The 16,735-nt window shown below is 55.6% G+C and overlaps 4 protein-coding genes across 4 annotated transcripts; 1 reads left to right on the plus strand and 3 right to left on the minus strand.

The window, feature by feature from the left end:
* Positions 1–4,083: 4,083 nt before the first annotated feature.
* Positions 4,084–5,196, plus strand: VDBG_06577 (L-asparaginase II protein; the record flags this gene model as incomplete). Its single annotated transcript, XM_003002969.1, has 1 exon — positions 4,084–5,196. The coding sequence occupies one exon, from the start codon at positions 4,084–4,086 to the stop codon at positions 5,194–5,196; it is 1,113 nt and encodes a 370-aa protein (XP_003003015.1).
* A 341-nt stretch (positions 5,197–5,537) lies between these two features.
* On the minus strand, positions 5,538–10,263 carry VDBG_06578 (conserved hypothetical protein; the record flags this gene model as incomplete). Its single annotated transcript, XM_003002970.1, has 3 exons — positions 5,538–8,878; positions 8,935–10,088; positions 10,181–10,263. The coding sequence occupies 3 exons, from the start codon at positions 10,261–10,263 to the stop codon at positions 5,538–5,540; spliced, it is 4,578 nt and encodes a 1,525-aa protein (XP_003003016.1).
* Positions 10,264–12,918: 2,655 nt separating this feature from the next.
* VDBG_06579 (conserved hypothetical protein) lies at positions 12,919–13,718 on the minus strand (the record flags this gene model as incomplete). The annotated part of the gene is made up of 2 exons (XM_003002971.1): positions 12,919–13,561; positions 13,669–13,718. The coding sequence occupies 2 exons, from the start codon at positions 13,716–13,718 to the stop codon at positions 12,919–12,921; spliced, it is 693 nt and encodes a 230-aa protein (XP_003003017.1).
* Positions 13,719–15,215: 1,497 nt separating this feature from the next.
* On the minus strand, positions 15,216–16,054 carry VDBG_06580 (conserved hypothetical protein; the record flags this gene model as incomplete). Its single annotated transcript, XM_003002972.1, has 3 exons — positions 15,216–15,295; positions 15,658–15,954; positions 16,021–16,054. The coding sequence occupies 3 exons, from the start codon at positions 16,052–16,054 to the stop codon at positions 15,216–15,218; spliced, it is 411 nt and encodes a 136-aa protein (XP_003003018.1).
* Positions 16,055–16,735: the final 681 nt, after the last annotated feature.

Here is a 16,735-nt window from a genome sequence, read left to right on the forward strand (position 1 = left end):
AGGAGGTACGAAGAACCCATAGTGCCAGAGAGGATCCAGACGCTGTCGTAGCCTTGCAGGCCACACAGGTGTTCTACATAGTCCAGGAGTGGGACGCCAGCCGTGGACAGAATTCGCGCGGGAGCGGCGAGGCAGAGCCCGAGAGGAGGGCGGCGAACGACAGCGACGGTGGGGAAGTGCATTTTTTGCGGTTGGGTTGTTTGGGGAGTGAAGAAATATGAGTGAAGTTGGTGAGAAGTGGTGAGATGTAGATCTGAAGAGTTGATGATGAAGCTGATGTGTGAGAGTGATGAGGAATTGAGAGGGAAAAGGAGGATGTTCGCTGTCCCTTATGTAGTTGACACTCGAGTAGCGAAGGACCACTTTCCTGCCTTCATCAACACGACATCATCGTCACGATGTGCAGTGCAACTCCGCCAGGCCGTCAACGTTGCTAGTCAGCAGACGAACCACGAGATCGTCACCCCGGACACTTCGTGTTGAGGTCGGACGCCCCATCAGGCGATGATCAGGTCTATTTTCGGCGTGCCGACTTCCCTTAGCTCGGGACAGATGGGCCTCCCTGCCTTAGCAACACAACAGCTCTTCGGGCCCGGCAGGGCTCAAGCAAGACAGGGTTTGGGTTCGGAGAAGGGAGCTAGAAGCTCAGGCGAAAAGCAGGATGGCTGGGTGCAACGGAGGTGTGGCGGGAACAAGCGAGCAAAGCGAGCAGAGATGCACCCTTGTGGACCATTGACAGGCATCGCCTCGTATTCATCTCTGGGGTCAGCTCACGTCACTCGGCCGAGTTGGGCTGGGACGGCCCTGGCGATGTTTTCGGGGGTCGCTGACTAGGGGGACGGTGCCTCGGCATCGCCGGGCAACCCACTTGACCTTTCGAGATGCCGCCGGCTAACAAGTATTTGTTGGGGGGGGGGTAATATGGGGGAATTACGACCATGCTGCTAGGCCCCAGAGGCCCGTCGCGTTGTCCCGGCGCGATCGGGTCCTTGCCACTCTTGTCGTGGAGCAGCGTGGCCATCTCAGCTCGTGTTCTTGTTCAGGCTGTAGAGAGGGGCTATGTTTAGAATCACACCACCACGAAAATTGCCTAGCACTTCGCTAGAAATGACAAAGGCTAGCCACATGTAGCCATTGCCCGCCGCTACGTAACATGGCTTCCTCATTCTGCACAGCAAAATCAAGTGCTCTCGCTTCCATGGCTGGAGAGATGCAGGTAGTGAAGCCCACGATGTGTGCGAAATGGGACAAGAGCCGATTGAAGGCTACGTTTGTCGCGAGGATCAGGCGAAAGGCCGTGTGGCTGGGCTATTTCGCCCTGCAGTCACCTGAGCAGCTGAACACGAGGTTCTCACCATTTTCTGGCGGTGAGGGTCAGTGCTGTATGTCGACGAAACGATCTACACCCCAGCTTTGGAGGAGGCTCAATAGTTCGGCTGGTTGACAACCCTTCTGGTCGCCGAGTAAATCGCTCATATTTGACCAGCCCCTTCGGGATGGAGGATCATGGTGTTGCATTGGATCGCATGGCTTCTTCGGCGACGAGTAATCACCTGATGCGCAAGGACTTCACCTGTAGACTTGTGCGTCGATCAAAACGCCTTCCGTGGATCTTGTTGATCCGGCTCTGTAGAATGTTGTCAGACTTCCCACAACAAACGTCATACGTGGACCATGGTTGTGGAAATCTGGTATGAGAGTCAGCGCTTCGGAGCGTTTATGTCGATCACTAAGTTTTCTTATCCAGAATCAGAGCAACGTGAAAGCCGAAGCGCTTGGCAGCAGTCATCCCGAGCAAGTGCCCCAGCGACTGCTTGCGTTCTGTTCGGTGAGCGCGGGAGCAGCGACGCATCATGGCTCGTATCGAGTTTTACTGATCGCCGGCGCTCATGCAGGTCCTTGCAGGCAACGCAAGGGGCATGAGGGGCATTCTTCCACCTGTGTTTGCATCCCTGACTTAGCTGCTCGGAAATATTGAGCAGACCCTGGTAGATTCTCAATGAAGGCCCTTCATTCAGTGACTACGTGCATCTCAACGTGCAGCAACAAATGACAGAGTCAATCGAACCATAAGCTTTGTTGTCATCCGCAGAATTACTGACAACGCATCGTCCCATCCCACGTAAAGGGATGGGACGACCCTGTGGCCCAGGGCCCAGCCACCCGCTCACTTGCCCCCTCCATCGAGGCCCGAGCCCGTCAGACGGGCCCTGTAGCTCCTTTGTTGGCGGTACCAGCAGCCTTACCCTTACCCCAGATTAAGATCGCCAAGAATACGAGTCGATCAACCCATGCTGTGGTCTGTCCACCATCCCTGCGGAATTCGACCTGCTTCCGGGGAAGCTTCCATGCACTACTGGGCCTTTTGACGTCAATTGTTGGACCCCGTGAGCAGCCGAATTTCTCGTATTCGACGAAAACAACGCACATGTCTCAGGGTCGCCTGCGATGAGCGGTGTGCCGTAGTCTGCTATCGCCAGGACCTGATCTTTCCGACGGAAATTTGTCCAGCGGATTGCATGGGCTTTGCGAAATGCACACATTGACTGCACATTGCACTCCACCAGTTTATGCATGTCTGGAAAGGTGTACAGCACGGCTTGAGATGGTAGTGTCGTGCACCGTGGCTCAGCATGGGGTAGTTCGCGCCACCGCGCCTTAAGCAGTGCGACCTGAGGCTCAGCCGCCGTCTTTCCCCTTCTTTCATCCAGTCATGCAAGTCCATGGCGTCTGTTCTGACTCAGATTGAAGCATCTTCACGATGTTGGTCTTACTCAGATCACAGTGAGGCTTGCGGGTCGAGGATTGTCTATGGTTAACTCGCCCTTTAATCCTGCGTTCTCCAGCTTGCACTACAGCGGCTGCGGTTGGACAAAGGGTTTCGTTAGTTGTCTTTTGCAGGCACCACGAAGCAGAAGATGATGGGACGCTTGAGAATGTCGTGGCGTCGCTAATCCTTTTACCATGGATTGAATAGTCTCACCACCCTTTGGAGGGGCTGTGTGATGACGGAGGACACCGTTCGGCAACGTCTTATGACACATGTATGCGACGGCAGTTCAAATCTTGCGTTGTGGTGTTGTTGCTTACGACTTGCTAGAAATACCACTGCTCACGTTGATTTTAAATGGTCATACGACTCCGAGTCAAACCTGGCGCTGGTCGCAAACTCTCCAAATGCTCACAAGAGTACCCACGCAGTAGACAGGCCAGGTCAAGCTGTAAAAGATTTGGTACCTGGACATGATGCTGCTAACATGCCTACTCATCCAAATCCAATCCTTTCATTACCGAACCATGATCGAGCGGATGTCCTTATCAAGCCAGATTTTTAGGCCAGTGGAGAGCAACGGAGGACCTCCGCGTTGCTTACTTTCCTAGCTAAACAGAGCATACCGATTCAAGAAGTAGACTTCAAACCCTTATTACTCTGTTTTTAAGCTTAAATCGATCGCAATACACTTCGAAGTTTCTTGATAAGCTTGAAACCTTCAAGCAGTGACCAGCTATAAATTCTCGTATTCTGACTTTGACCTTAATTTGACGTCGGAGACACGTAATGAACAGCGTGTCCTCATCTACTGATCGTTTTCCTGTCTTGTGGCATCATGCAAAGCGATTGATGGTGTGCTTTACTTTCCCCTCACTCACCATCTCGGTACTGATAAGCAAGACCAGACCAGCAGTGAGTCACCCCGACTTCGGAGGTTTGCCGAACTCTCTCAATCCTGGGGCGCGGCCAACCAGACCGAGCTATAACATAATCTCCAAGGCCCAAATGGGGCGTTAATGACGGCTAAGGATTCAAGCTTGCGAATGACTCTGACGACCCAACCAATTGCAGTGATTGTCGCGGACCGATACGGAAACTAGGAAACAAGCCTCACATGGCCCCCATCCATCCACAAGTGGTCGAACCGCAACGCAGGGACTTCAATTTTGGAAACAGTGCGTCCTCAAAAACGGCTAAAAGCTATCACAGACAGGCAGATATTCCGGCCACTTCAGTCTCGCACCTCATCATCCCTACAACAAGAAAAGTCATCGAAATAGCAGGCAGCATTCCCGCTGCCCCCTCCCGCCATGACCCGGCAGTATGAAGACCACATCCTCACGACCCGCGGCACTGTCCCGGAGAACCGCCACCGCGTCCACGCCGCCATAGTCGACGTCGAGAACAACGTCCTCCTCGCCGTCGGCGATCCCGAGCGAGTGACGCTCGTCCGCTCGACCATCAAACCAGCCCAGGCCCTCGCCATCCTCGAGACGGGCGCCCTCAGCCCGGCCACAGACCCAGCCTTCACAGACGCCGACCTCGCCCTTGTCTGCGCCTCCCACAGCAGCGAAGACCGCCACGTCGCCCGCGCCTCGGCCCTGCTGGCGCGCGTCCCCGGCGGCGCCACGGAAGCGGACCTGCGCTGCGGCGGCCACGACGCCGTCTCCCCCGAGGTGAACCGGCGCTGGATCAGGGACGGCTTCGTCCCGGGCCCGCTGTGCAACAACTGCTCAGGCAAGCACGCCGCCATGCTCGCGGGCGCCGCGGCGCTCGGGGCCGGCTTCGCCGACTACCACTTGCCCACGCACCCGATGCAGGCGCGCGTCAGGAGCGTCGTCGAGGACCTGTGCGGGCTTTCGGGCGATCAGGTCCTCTGGGCGATCGACGGGTGTAACCTCCCCGCGCCGGCGGTGCCTCTGCGGAACCTCGCAATGACGTTTGCTCGGTTCGCGGCCGCGGCGGATGAAGTGGCGCACAAGTCGGTCGGAGCGGCGACGACGACACCGTCTGCGCGGACGGAGAAGATGGCAAAGATCTACCATGCCATGGCACAACACCCGGAAATGGTCGCCGGAGAGGATCGGTTCTGCACCATTCTCATGGAACTCTTCGGTGGGGCGCTGATTGGGAAGCTTGGTGCCGATGGATGCTACGCTATTGGCATTCGTGAGTCGGAGCATACGAGACGCCTTGGGGCTAAGGGCGCGCTTGGTCTCGCTGTCAAGATTGAAGACGGCAGTATCGAGATCTTATACACGGCTGTGGTCGAGATTCTCCTGCAGCTGGGAATCGAGATACCTCCCGGCGGCGAGGAACTGCTTAAATTCCATCAACTGAAGCGGAAGAACACGTGGGGAGTAGAGATCGGTATTGTCACACCTGTCTTCAAAGTACGAGCAGCTGAAGCCGGGGAAGTATGAACTCCATTATTCCTTGTTCTATCATTTCACGGCTCACTGTACGACGACCTGGAAGTGTCTGTACCGAGTTGGTAACGCAGCCACGGTCGAACACACAGCTGATATCGAGACGGGAGCCTTACGGAAGCCCGCTGGTGGGCCGACTTTCAGTAGGCTATCACGCGAGTTGAGTTGGCAAGTAAGAGCAATATGTGACTTAGAACTTATATACGAGGCCTCAGTGTGAGGATCATTATCACAAGAAAATACAAGATACCTAAGAAATGCTATTTTGGAAGGCAGGGCCTGCCAGGCTGAACCAATCATGCAATTTACCATCATTTCATACCACTTTATCTGTCTCAGGACGCCTCAGCCAGCGCCTCCTCGTGCTCTCTCAGGATATACACGCTCATTCTGACACCTGCACCGCAGTAATTCAGCCTGTTACCAGGGCACAGGAAGGCGCACTCGTCGTCGTCCACCAGCTCGCCAGGCGCTGCTGTGCCCTCACTGGGGACGTCGCCCTCGGCGTTGAGGCGGTCACCACACCAGCACTCACGGCCATACTCGACACCCGCATAGTTGTAGCCAGCGCAAACGTCGAGACAGAGCTCAATATCCATCTCATCGCCGTCGTTCAGAAGCTGACTGGGTAGAAGACGGCCAGGGGAGGGCTCGGAGTAACAGCCCGTGTAGTTCCAGAGATCGTTACCTGGATAGACGGAAGGCGACGGCGTCGAGGTCGGGGTCGAGGATGATGGGATCGCAGAGCTAGGAACAAAGCTTGAAGAGGCAACGGCGGAAGACGTCATCTCGATGACGGAGCTGGCCTCTGCGGAGCTGGATTGGGCAGCACTGGACTGAACAGCGCTGGACTCCACAGCAACCGCCGAGCTGGTCTCGACGACTGATGTGCTGGTCTTCTCATCGACGGAGCTGGGAGCAGGGGCAGTGCTAGCCTCAATGGCTATCTGAGAGCTGGCCCCCGCAACGGCAGAGCTGATTTCCGGGCCAGTTGAACTGAAAGCAGCAACAGCAGAACTGACGACCGCGGATGTGGGCACCGGGAGAGAGCTGCTGACAGCCCCCGAGGGCGTGTCCGCACCACCGAAGCGATACATCTGAAGCCTGTTGCCCGCACCGCAGAACTGCGAGCCGTCGCCGCCACAAGCGAAGTTGCAGTCGCCCTGGTTGGCCGCCAACACGCTGCCAGTGCCATGGACATCGCCGCACCAACACTCGCGTCCGTATTCGGCGCCAAAGTAAACAAAACCCTCGCAGAAGGCGGCACACTTTTCAAGCGTCAACTCGTCGTCGGCGTAGAAGCGACCGTCCAGGGCCCGAACGCCATCGCCCTCGGTATAGCAGCCCTCGAAAGACCAGTCGCCGATGAAGTCATCCTCTCCAGGTGTCGGCACTGGCGGGGCGGCAGACGTGACGATGCTTGAAACTATTGGTACAGAAGAGACAAGGGCAGAAGAGGTGGGGATCAAAGACGAAGTCGGCGCCGGGGTAGTGCTGTTCAAAGAAACACTAGCAGAAGGGAAAGAACCTCCAGATTGGCGTTGGTAGATGTTGAGCCGGGAGCCGCCACCGCAGTACTCAGCAGCGTTGTCGTTGCAGGCCATGTTACACTCCGCGTCAGGCGCCGGAACGGCACCCGTCGTGATAGCATTGGCGCACCAGCACTCTCCGCCATATTGGACACCAGCGAACTCGTAGTCACGAAGCGAGCAGGCGTCCACGCACATGGCGACAGTTTGGTCCTCGGTGGCGAAGAAGAAAGGCAGCGCGCGGCTCCCCGGGGCTTCGGTATAGCAGCCAATGCTGATGTACCCATCAACGCCTGGGTTGACAATGGGATCAGTAGGGTCCACTGGCTCCTCAGGCTCAGGGATGCTGGTCTCGTTGCCATCGAATCGCAGAGTATCGGCGAAGAGAGAAATGTAAGCGCCACCGGGTCCAGTAGCGATACCGTTGCCACCGCAGATCTGATTGAGGTCCCCATCACAGTCAAAGTTGCAGTTAACATCCGCAACACGCTCCCTGGGGATGGTAGGGCCGGCCCAACACTCTCGGTGGTATTGAGTTCCGCAGAATACGTAGTTGCCAGCAGCGCATGCCTCCACGCACATAGCAATGGTGTTCTCGTCGTTTCCGTAGAGCTGGTTGGCCAATTGCCGGCCAGGGGTGTTCTCCCTGAAGCAACCGACATACTGATACTGCGACAGGCCATTCTCCAGGAGAGGAGCAGACTGTTCAGAGACAGCAGTACACTCAAATTGAATGTTCTGGTAAGCCACCGTGGGATCGTTGGTGTTGAGGCTCCAGGCAGCCTCGCCTTGGTAGGGCTCCATGTTCCACTGTCTCTTAGGGACAGCACAGTAAAGCACGGCAGTTTCACTCTGACCAGGACCCAGGTTTGTACCCTCGCCAAGATCGACGGCATTGTTGGCCCTGATGATTCCGGAGCCGCCATGAGGAGGTTTGGAGACCGTAAGAGACAATCTGACACCACCAGCAGGGGCGGTGTTGGTGATGCGCATCCTGAGGTTCCTCACGTTGTTCTGGGTGACCTCGCCAAACGAGAACGCGGTCCCTTCTTGATAAGTCGTCCATCCCTCGCCATCAGGGCGCTCAAACTCGACGAGGAGCACAGGAGCCGCGCCGACGTGAGCGGTCATAGTCACATCGGCATTGCCACCATCGGTGATGAATCGAATGTGCCCGCTGAATGCGCCTCCATTCGCGGGGCTCAGGGATACCGAGACCGTGGCGCCTGAATTGGCATCAATGGTGGAAGGAATGTTCCTGATTGTAAAAGGTCCAATGGCTAGTGCGCCGCTGGCTGGATCCCAGATTTGCAGAGTACCGTTGATAGTCTCAGAGTATCGGATTTCGTTGACTGTCAGAACAGAGTTGCCCTGGTTCGACAGCACGACATTGTTAGCAGGTGGCGCTGCGCCAGCTGTGATGATGTTGTCGAATTCGATTTCTCTGGGGCTGACAGAAAGTCTTGGGTTGTCCGTCTCGCCGGTGCCAGTGAGTCGGGCAGACGTGGTGGTACGGTATCCGGCGACGCTGTTCTCCGTCTCAATGTTAACATCGGTGGAGAGAAGGCCGAGGTCCGTAGGCGCGAAGGCAGCCTCGATTGCGAATGTGGCGCCCACAGCCAGTGTCAAGGGCAGTGTTGGCAGTCCTGAAATGCTGAAATCGGTTGCCTCACGGAGAGAAATGGCATTCACAACAGTGTTGATCAGGGCAGTGCAAGTCAAAGTCCGGGTCTCTGCGCTGGCTTCGAGGCTGACGGCGCCAAATTCGAGAGGCGAAGTGCACTCGATGGGGCGGTTGATTGGAGCGCCGAATCCGTAGAACAAACCAGTAGTCGTACCCAGGTACATGATCCCGTCGCCAAATACGGCGCGGCTGAATTTGGTAACGCCGGCAATCTCCCACTTCCGAAGGAGGGTAAGCTCGCCGTCGCGAGGAACTGCATCGTAGATGCGAAGCTGGCCAGGCGGGTTCTGTACGTCAGTGGTCCAGAGCATAGCAGTACCAGGCTCTCCGTTGAGAGAGGTGACAGTGCCGTGGCTCACGCCAAGGGTGTAGCCATTGGACTCTGGGGTCTCAGCCTCTTTGTTGAACGAAGGCACACCGTTGGCGCAAGAGAAGCGGAAGACGATGGTAGGATATTGTACGACTTGGGTAAGTTAGCAATAACATTGGGAGTGAGACGCAGACAGGAACCGAACGCACCATTGATGTAGATGTAGCCACCCTCTCCAGGGTAGACGCCAGCACCAGCATAAACCGAGTTCTCGTGCTCGTAAGTCTGGATGATTTTATCGAAGCGATCCTCGCCGTTGCGGTAACCACCCATGTCATCAAGATTGATGAAGTAGGTCTTCTTGTTCTTGCCTGTCACAACTCCAATACGTCTGATGTTGCCGCAAGAGAATTCGTTGGGGAGAATTTGAAGAGGGCTCGATCCAAGATCCTTGTCGTCTCCATCCATAGCGCGCTTATCCCATGGTATGAAGAAGTCGACCAGATCTAAACTTCCGTCTTCTTGGATCGTCATGTGAACAGCAGCCTCCTCAAGTGAAGTCGGGGGGTTGCGGCCGTTAACAGGAATCTCGGCAAGCTGTCCAGCGTATCCGTTGCCTGTCGCGAAGAAGATGGAGCCCTGGTCATCGGAAGCAAGGCCACCGCCGGCCATCCACAGGCCGCCGCCCTCGGTGTTCTGGGGTACGCCCTCGCCCTGCGTCGCAAAGCGCTCGACCTGTTCTCCGGTCGTCTTATCCCAGCCCATGACCCAGCCGGTGAAGTTGAATTTGACGCAATGGGAGCCGAGGCCGGCGTAAATATGCTGACCCACATGCAGCAGCGCAGGGCGTTGGAGATGGATGCCACCATTGAAGCTTCGATCAGGGTTATTCCTGGCGACGGTACCCTCAAGATCAACAGGAAAGTTGGGACGCTCGCTCAAGTCGTTTACATCGAGAGCGTGCAGGTAGTAGCGTCCGGCGGGGCGACCTTGGGCGACATCGACAAGTTCCTGGTTCTCGTAGGTCTTGGCCAGGAGATAGTAGGTGCCGGTGTCAGGATCGATGACACCAGTACCAGTGACACCGACGTGGGGTTGAATATCGTAGCATCCGTCGAGGTCTGCCGAGAGGAAAGGAATGTGGAGATTGCGTGAGGCGAGGATTTCGCCCGTCTGCGCATCGAGTTTGTAGACATTGTTCTGCGTGGTAGCAAGATAGACGTACTGCTTGTCGCCGGGAGTGTAAACGAGTGGCTGAGAGAAGATCTGCTCGGCACGGCCGCCATATCGGCCGGGAAGTGTGGTCTGGAAGATCTGATCGAATTGAGAACTACGGACGACAGCCGGGTCCATGTTATGGTTACTGGAAAGGGAAATGTCAGTGCTATTTCAAGGGGGCCGGATACGGAACGGGGACGCTGACGTCTGGTAGCCGGCGCGCGAGTTATCGCCCACCCCCAGGTGATGGTGTCGGTGTCGGCCAGGCCATTGGCTAGGCCGGCGACCGCTGCCAGCATCAGCCAGCGAAAAGAAACCATGGCCGCGAACCTAAGCTTGACGAACGAGTGAGTCAAGAAAGGATGGGAAAGCGGATGAAAGATCGAGAAACCCGCCCGGCAAAGCCAGGCGGGCGGGCCGCTGGTAATATTCGTCGATCATACGGCATCCTTGTTCTGTTCCTGATGGGTCCCCTCGATTTTCGGGTGTGATGCCGCGCCGCGCGGTGCCTTGTCTGCATTGCTTCCTCGGATGAGTAGTACATACATGTAGAGAGAGCAAGGTCCCGGACTCTGCACTTGTGGACGGGCTCCGCCAGTCGGCGCCTGCCAAATGATGGATGGCTCATGGCCGCACGCCCGCTTGGTTTGGCGAAGCGACTGGGCAATAGTGGGGACGTGGTCAATCTTGGATGTAACAGGCAGGCCGATGAGAAATACTGTCGCTTGTGTCGCTGGTGCCAAGGCGTCTGGAAAAAAGGACCCCCTCCACCGTCCGATTAATCTCTGTAGGAGGCAGTCGGTGCCCCTCTTCTCGATTCCTCCAGCGGCCGGGGTGCCGAACAGTTGCGACGGGGGAGTAGGTTCCTGACGATCCCACCTGTTTGGGCCTGGTTCCCATGCACCGAATAGACGAAGATGCTGGGCAGTGGCGGTGCCAGGCCGCTGGCCGGGTCTTTGTCGTGTGCTGGACCTTTCCCCTTGGCGGGCTACTGCAGAGATTCATACGCCAGGCACACGTTGCTGCTTATCTTTCGCGGACACGTGGTGGCCAGTGATTTTTCTTTGTCGCCATCAGAGGCCCCAAGGTTGGCAGATGCCTGGCGAGTAGAGCATTACCAGGGAGGAGGTTCGCCTCGGTACCTATCGAAGGAACAGATATTTCCCCTCGTTTGCTCTGCAGACGGTTGCTCCGCTGGTGAAGAAGCCAGCTCATTGTTGCGTCAAATCGACAGGTTCGTCAGGTGTTCTGGCGAAGGCGAGGATGCACTCCTTCGTCCAATTTCCAGAAGCGGGGGCGGTTCAAGGGGCAGTTGCGGGCTGTCGAGGGAATCGGCGCGGAAAATGCAGGTGGCCGTGTGGCGCTAACGCAAGCCACGCAGGCCCTCCGACTGCCCCGACAGATTTAGCGGGTCTTGTCAAGTCTTGGCCTCGTATCGCTCACCAGCATCGCGATCCTCTCCCCCTTCGCTTCAGCAGGACAATGTCCTCCAACCGGGGTGGCGGCAGTCTACGTCTGCTCAAAGATGAGGGCCCTGGAAGGATTTCTTCGAGCCTCTCAATCGAAGTGGGCTGCGACAGCCGCATCTTTGGCATCGCAGTTCTTTCATGTCGAAGCCCATCTTTGGCTTCAAAGATCATGGTGTTGAATGATTTCACCCTGCCCTTGGCCCGACCGCCAGTGGCAGTGATGTGCTTAAAGGATACAAGGTCGATCCCCACCAGCGCGAGTGACAACGCGACCGACCATTGCGGCGGAGCTGCGTCTGCGGCATCAGTCTCAACAGACGTTCATGATCGAGTACTGCTGCCAAGTCACGCCGCTTTGTCTTCATCCCGATTACCTGCAAAACGTGTCAGGGTCCTAGCTTTTTCTTTATTTCGGACTTGATTCTTGCTGCCCGAAGCAGATGGTTCGGGGTATTACAGCTTACACAGGTGAGACCTGAGATCGAATGGGCCCAAACGTTATTTCCCTCAATCTAAGCTCGCATCTACAGCATCCATCTCTTTCGGCTCGAGCGTCTCGATCGACAAATATGCAATAGTGTTAACCTACCTTACCTACCGCATATTTGCCTTCGGTGGGTGACAAAATCAGAGATCGGTCTCAGCAGAGCACACAGCCGTCTTGCGTCATGCACCTCCACCCAAACTGCCAGGGGTAGGCTTCCCACCTACCCTAGCACGAGTCGACCTTCAATGCCGTTGCAGTAGTGGGTGGCATTTCAGTGGCATGCTCGAACAAGTTGGTCCCTCGCCTTTCGGTTCCAGAGAGCTGGAACTCATGCACGCGCCCCTTTCAGACTTGGCGGAAGGACACTTCAACGATCAAGAGGCGTCTGATTTACGCTTCTCGTTGGTCCCACATCATGCTGTCCCAGACTTTTGCGACCCATGGCAATAACCTGCCCTACAACTACCTGCCTTTTAGCCCGAGACGCCCCGACGCTAGGCCTTGTGGTCGATGCCCCGCCGCCCTCTGCCGTAATGAGCGGCCGTTGCTAGCGTTTGCATCTGTCCGTTCGCCCGAGGGAGCCGAAGAGGCGCTAAGCCCTGGAGTAAAAGTTCTACCGGAGGTTTACCACGGGGACATATTTTCAGCGTTCCCGTTCCAACTCAGTGCAGCTCAAGCTGGCTGCTGGAACATATGAGATGGGACATGTCCACCATGAACGACCATCAAATTTTGGTACAGACAAGTGAATCAGTTCCACAAGAAAATATTCCTCCTAAACTATAGTACATTCCGAAGCGCAAAGTTGCCCAGGGACTGGATCCTCCGGACAGACGAATTCTCGAGAAGAGAGAAAGCAAACCATCCATCGCGGTGTTGTGTGCCCTTCAAACTCTGTGATCCCCAAATCCCTCACAACATGTCGCCCATTCAAGCGAGATATAAACTACCATAATCAAACAAAACATGTCGAGGTATCTGTGATTCGTGAAACCCCCCTCATCGTGCCCAAATCAGACTCATCTTCTTCCACCACCGGTGTCCTTCAACTTCTTCCACACGCCCTGCCGCATTTGCTCGCTCAAGCCGTACGTCAACGCGTTGATGAGGCCAATATACTGGGTTGAGGCCTGCATGGCGCTCAGCCATCGCGGAGACTTTCCAACCGACTCCGCCAGCCTGTTCGCGATGCCGGGCATCCACAGAATGATGTACGCTATCGGGTATCCGTTCATGAGCAGCATCTTCCTGACATTGGGCGCCGCCGGCATGCGCGACGCCTCAAAAGGCCTGCTATCGGTTCCCGAGGCCGTGACCGTCGACTGCGTGACGGGATCGTTATTATAGCCGCGCTCGTGGTCCGCCGTGTCTGGTGTTCGCGGCAGGTTTTGCATCTCGTGGCTGACGGAGACGGAGTGGGCGACGAGAATCTTCTGCGTGTCGTTGTTGTCGGGATCAGAGGGCACCGTGACCATGTGATCCGTTTTCCTGCGGGTGCCGGTGGCCGTGGACATGCTCCTGAGGCCCTTGAAGACGCGCTTCAGCTTAATGTAGATGTAGGTGTAGATGACAATCGTCACGAAGAAGATGGCGATGCGCCAGCCGTGGGAGAGACCATAGCGCAAGTCGAGTCTGTTGCTCCTGATCCAGCACCAGTTACCACTGACGTAACCGTATGAATTCAGCGCGAGACCAATGGTTCCTGAAGGCACAAGTCAGCCATCTCCGCCATGCCAGGAGGTTTGAGGGGGTGCTTGAGGTTGCCTTACCGGTCGTGAAGCCAGGCAGCCATGCCGAGAAGCAGATCAAGACCTGCCATTTTGTATCCAGGTCGGCGATGGAATCCTTCTTCACAACGGATAACAGAACAATAATGGAAATGATGAGAATGTTGAAGTCAATGTGCTGGGCGTTCGCCTGACTAAACCAGCCACTGACGAGACATAGTGTGCTCGGCTTGGAGAACGGACTTGGTGTGCGGCCGTTGATGAGGAAGACGGCGCCAGATATGGTGTTTCCCAGTCCATAAATGAGATCTATTGCAAGTTAGATGAGAAAACGCAACGATTACGAATCTCAGTGTTCACTTGCCTGCTAACAACAGGTTGATGATAAGAGCATGGCGGAAATGTCGTCGCGGCGGGCGAAGAATCTGGAATCCTAGGGCCGTCGCAGAGCCCAGGAAGGAGAGGAGGGACCCGATGAATGTGGGCACCGAGATCACATAGTCGATCGGTCTTGATTCGGCCATCGCTAATCTTCAGACGGGAGTATCCAGGTGCGAAAGAAGCAGATCGGCATAGCAGGCTCTAGCAAACCTGATCAAAGGAGAATAGAACATGCGAACAGACAACGGATCGGAAACCTTCGAGAGGGGGATCTTGCGGATACTGACCCTATTTTTGACCACGGCTCCTCATCAACGTTCAGGGTCAGATTCTTCATCGAGCGACCTCACCAGGATCCGGCAGCCGAGTTTTGCATTGATCAACGCTTGATTAACTGCATTGAGGGCTTGACCCAGAAGCAGCAGCAGCCTGCCCCTCAGCTCACCGGTTTGTCCACCATCCCGTGCATGCGAAGACTGCAACAAGCCTTCCAGCGTGGGATGGATCATCGTTTGAGTAGACGACTATCCATGTTCTGGGCGTCCGCCAAGCGACCAAGAAGGGTTGGTCGTTGCTCCAATGGACCATGACCCGGGTTTCGTGGTAGGCTGCACAGGGGTGTTCCCTTGCAGTAGCGATAACTTTATTTCCCCCTAACATTAGCGTCATGGGATGGACCCTGTCCTTCATTCAGACCGACAGCCCTGATGTTGACGCTGCGCCCGCAAAAGCGGCGCCAAGCGCGGATTTCCTAACTCGTAAAGGCTAGCCGTGATGTCGGGTCGAGTCATCACATCCTTGGTATACATGTACAACTCTCTTTCTTCGATGTCTGTGGGCGTGCTGTGACGGTTTTCAGGGGCCAAGCTCAAGTCCAGGCAACTTTCTCCAGGCCTGGTATGGGAGGCGATGCAACGGCCAGCGGGATGGACCGCAAGGGAGGCCATTTCAGCAGGAACGAGTAAAGCACGCCACACAATCAAAGCATCCCCCAAAATGTTCAAAATCCTGACCAAGAGCTTAGAATATCCGTTCGCATGCGGCCATGGCTGGTGTGGCTTTTGGTGAGGGAACCTACTCGCCAGGATCACGCGAGGAGCATTTCGGGGGACTTCCCCGGCTCGCCACCGCTTCACTGCGTCTCGTGACAATGGCAGAGCCGTCGTCGAATCATCTCGGCAGGATTTCACGATCAGTCCACGATTCAGTTACACGTTGTGTCTCGCGCTGAACAGCTTGACGAAAGTAAAGGCACGTCTCATGTCCCGCCGACGGATGAACGACAATCCTGAAATGTTTCAGTAAGCAATAGAACGCTAGATCCATGCGGAACAATGGGAACCCTGCCATTCCATGACTCTTTTGCTCTTTTCTTCTTTCTTGATCATTCCACGTCGTTCAGCTCCCCTCGTGGCCTTGCAGCTTCTCCCCAGGGTAACCCCTGAGAGAGCGATCTCGAGATGTCTCACTCTGATGGATCATGTGGTTGTCGCTCATGGTCATCCGGATTAATTCTCTAAATGCTCGCCTATAAAGACTGTATCGCTCTCATGCCACCAAACCATCATTAGACAATGAACTTATCAACCACATTGCCCCCATGCTTTCCTCATACGAATCGTAAGGCTGGTTCCTAACACTTATGCTTACGAGGCATGTAGAATGTTCCCTCAACCTCGACAATGTCATCCTGGTTGAGGCGATCGACCTCAATGATCGTGCGGGGCGGGTACTTGTTCGCGTCGGTACCCCAAAGCTCAATCTGTACTTGGTTGACCAAGGGCCGGTACCGGAACATGTCGGTCACGTAGACGACGAGGCGGACACAGTCATAGAGCTCCACGTCCGCAAACTCGGCAAGCTTCTTCATGTTCTGGAAGGCTTGGCGAATGCGTGGAAGCCCCTCGGGCGCGAGGCTGTTGTCCAGCGGGACGATGCCGCGCATACCTTTGGTGGCAGGTGAGGTTAGCACGTGCAATCGCAAGTATTCTCACGGCTTCAGTGGCGTCATACCAGCAATGTACAAAGTGTCGCCAGCACGGGACATCAAGCTCCAAGGCCCTGTCGTGTCGAAAAAGTCGGAAGGGTTGTAAATCTGCACGCCAGCGTTCGAGGTGAAGTTGGGTTTGCAGCTGCGCGAGCGCAGACCCGAGCAGGGGCAGGAGGGCGAGGGCGTTGAAGCGCATGTGCTGTCGTTTGGCGCGCGTGTGTCTTGTCTTTGGTTGATGATCAGTTGCCAATCGAGTCGGCCGGCGAAATTGAGCACCACGTCTTTCTTTATGAAGGCCGCTGGGCAGATACCAAGCATAAAAAGGAAATTGATCGATTGAAGACCAGGGTACCCTACCCAACAGACAGCAATCTATCCTCGAAGCGGTAATTAGATGGCTTTCTATTGCATCATTAGTTATTCTGTTACTGGGATTATAGTTAGGGTTGATACGTTTTCCGGGCTACCCCGCTGGCTTTGTTATCCGTCACGTAATCTGCACGTCCTACATATCTCACGTGATCAATGTCTTCCCCCAGCGAATTGATTGATGCGGGGTGGGAACTGATTCTTGGCCTTCGAGGTGTCAAGGTCTGGCGAATAGGCGAGGTGAAGCCAGGGTGGGAGATCATTTGTCAAGAGAGGCGGAGTGCAACTAAGGTATACAATAAATCTTCTGACTAGTCCTGGAAAGCTACACTATTGAGTCGTGAAGGCCAATAAATGCAGGTTTTCGTC

Source organism: Verticillium alfalfae, genomic scaffold, assembly GCF_000150825.1.
Source record: "Verticillium alfalfae VaMs.102 supercont1.8 genomic scaffold, whole genome shotgun sequence".
Lineage (NCBI taxonomy): Eukaryota > Fungi > Ascomycota > Sordariomycetes > Glomerellales > Plectosphaerellaceae > Verticillium > Verticillium alfalfae.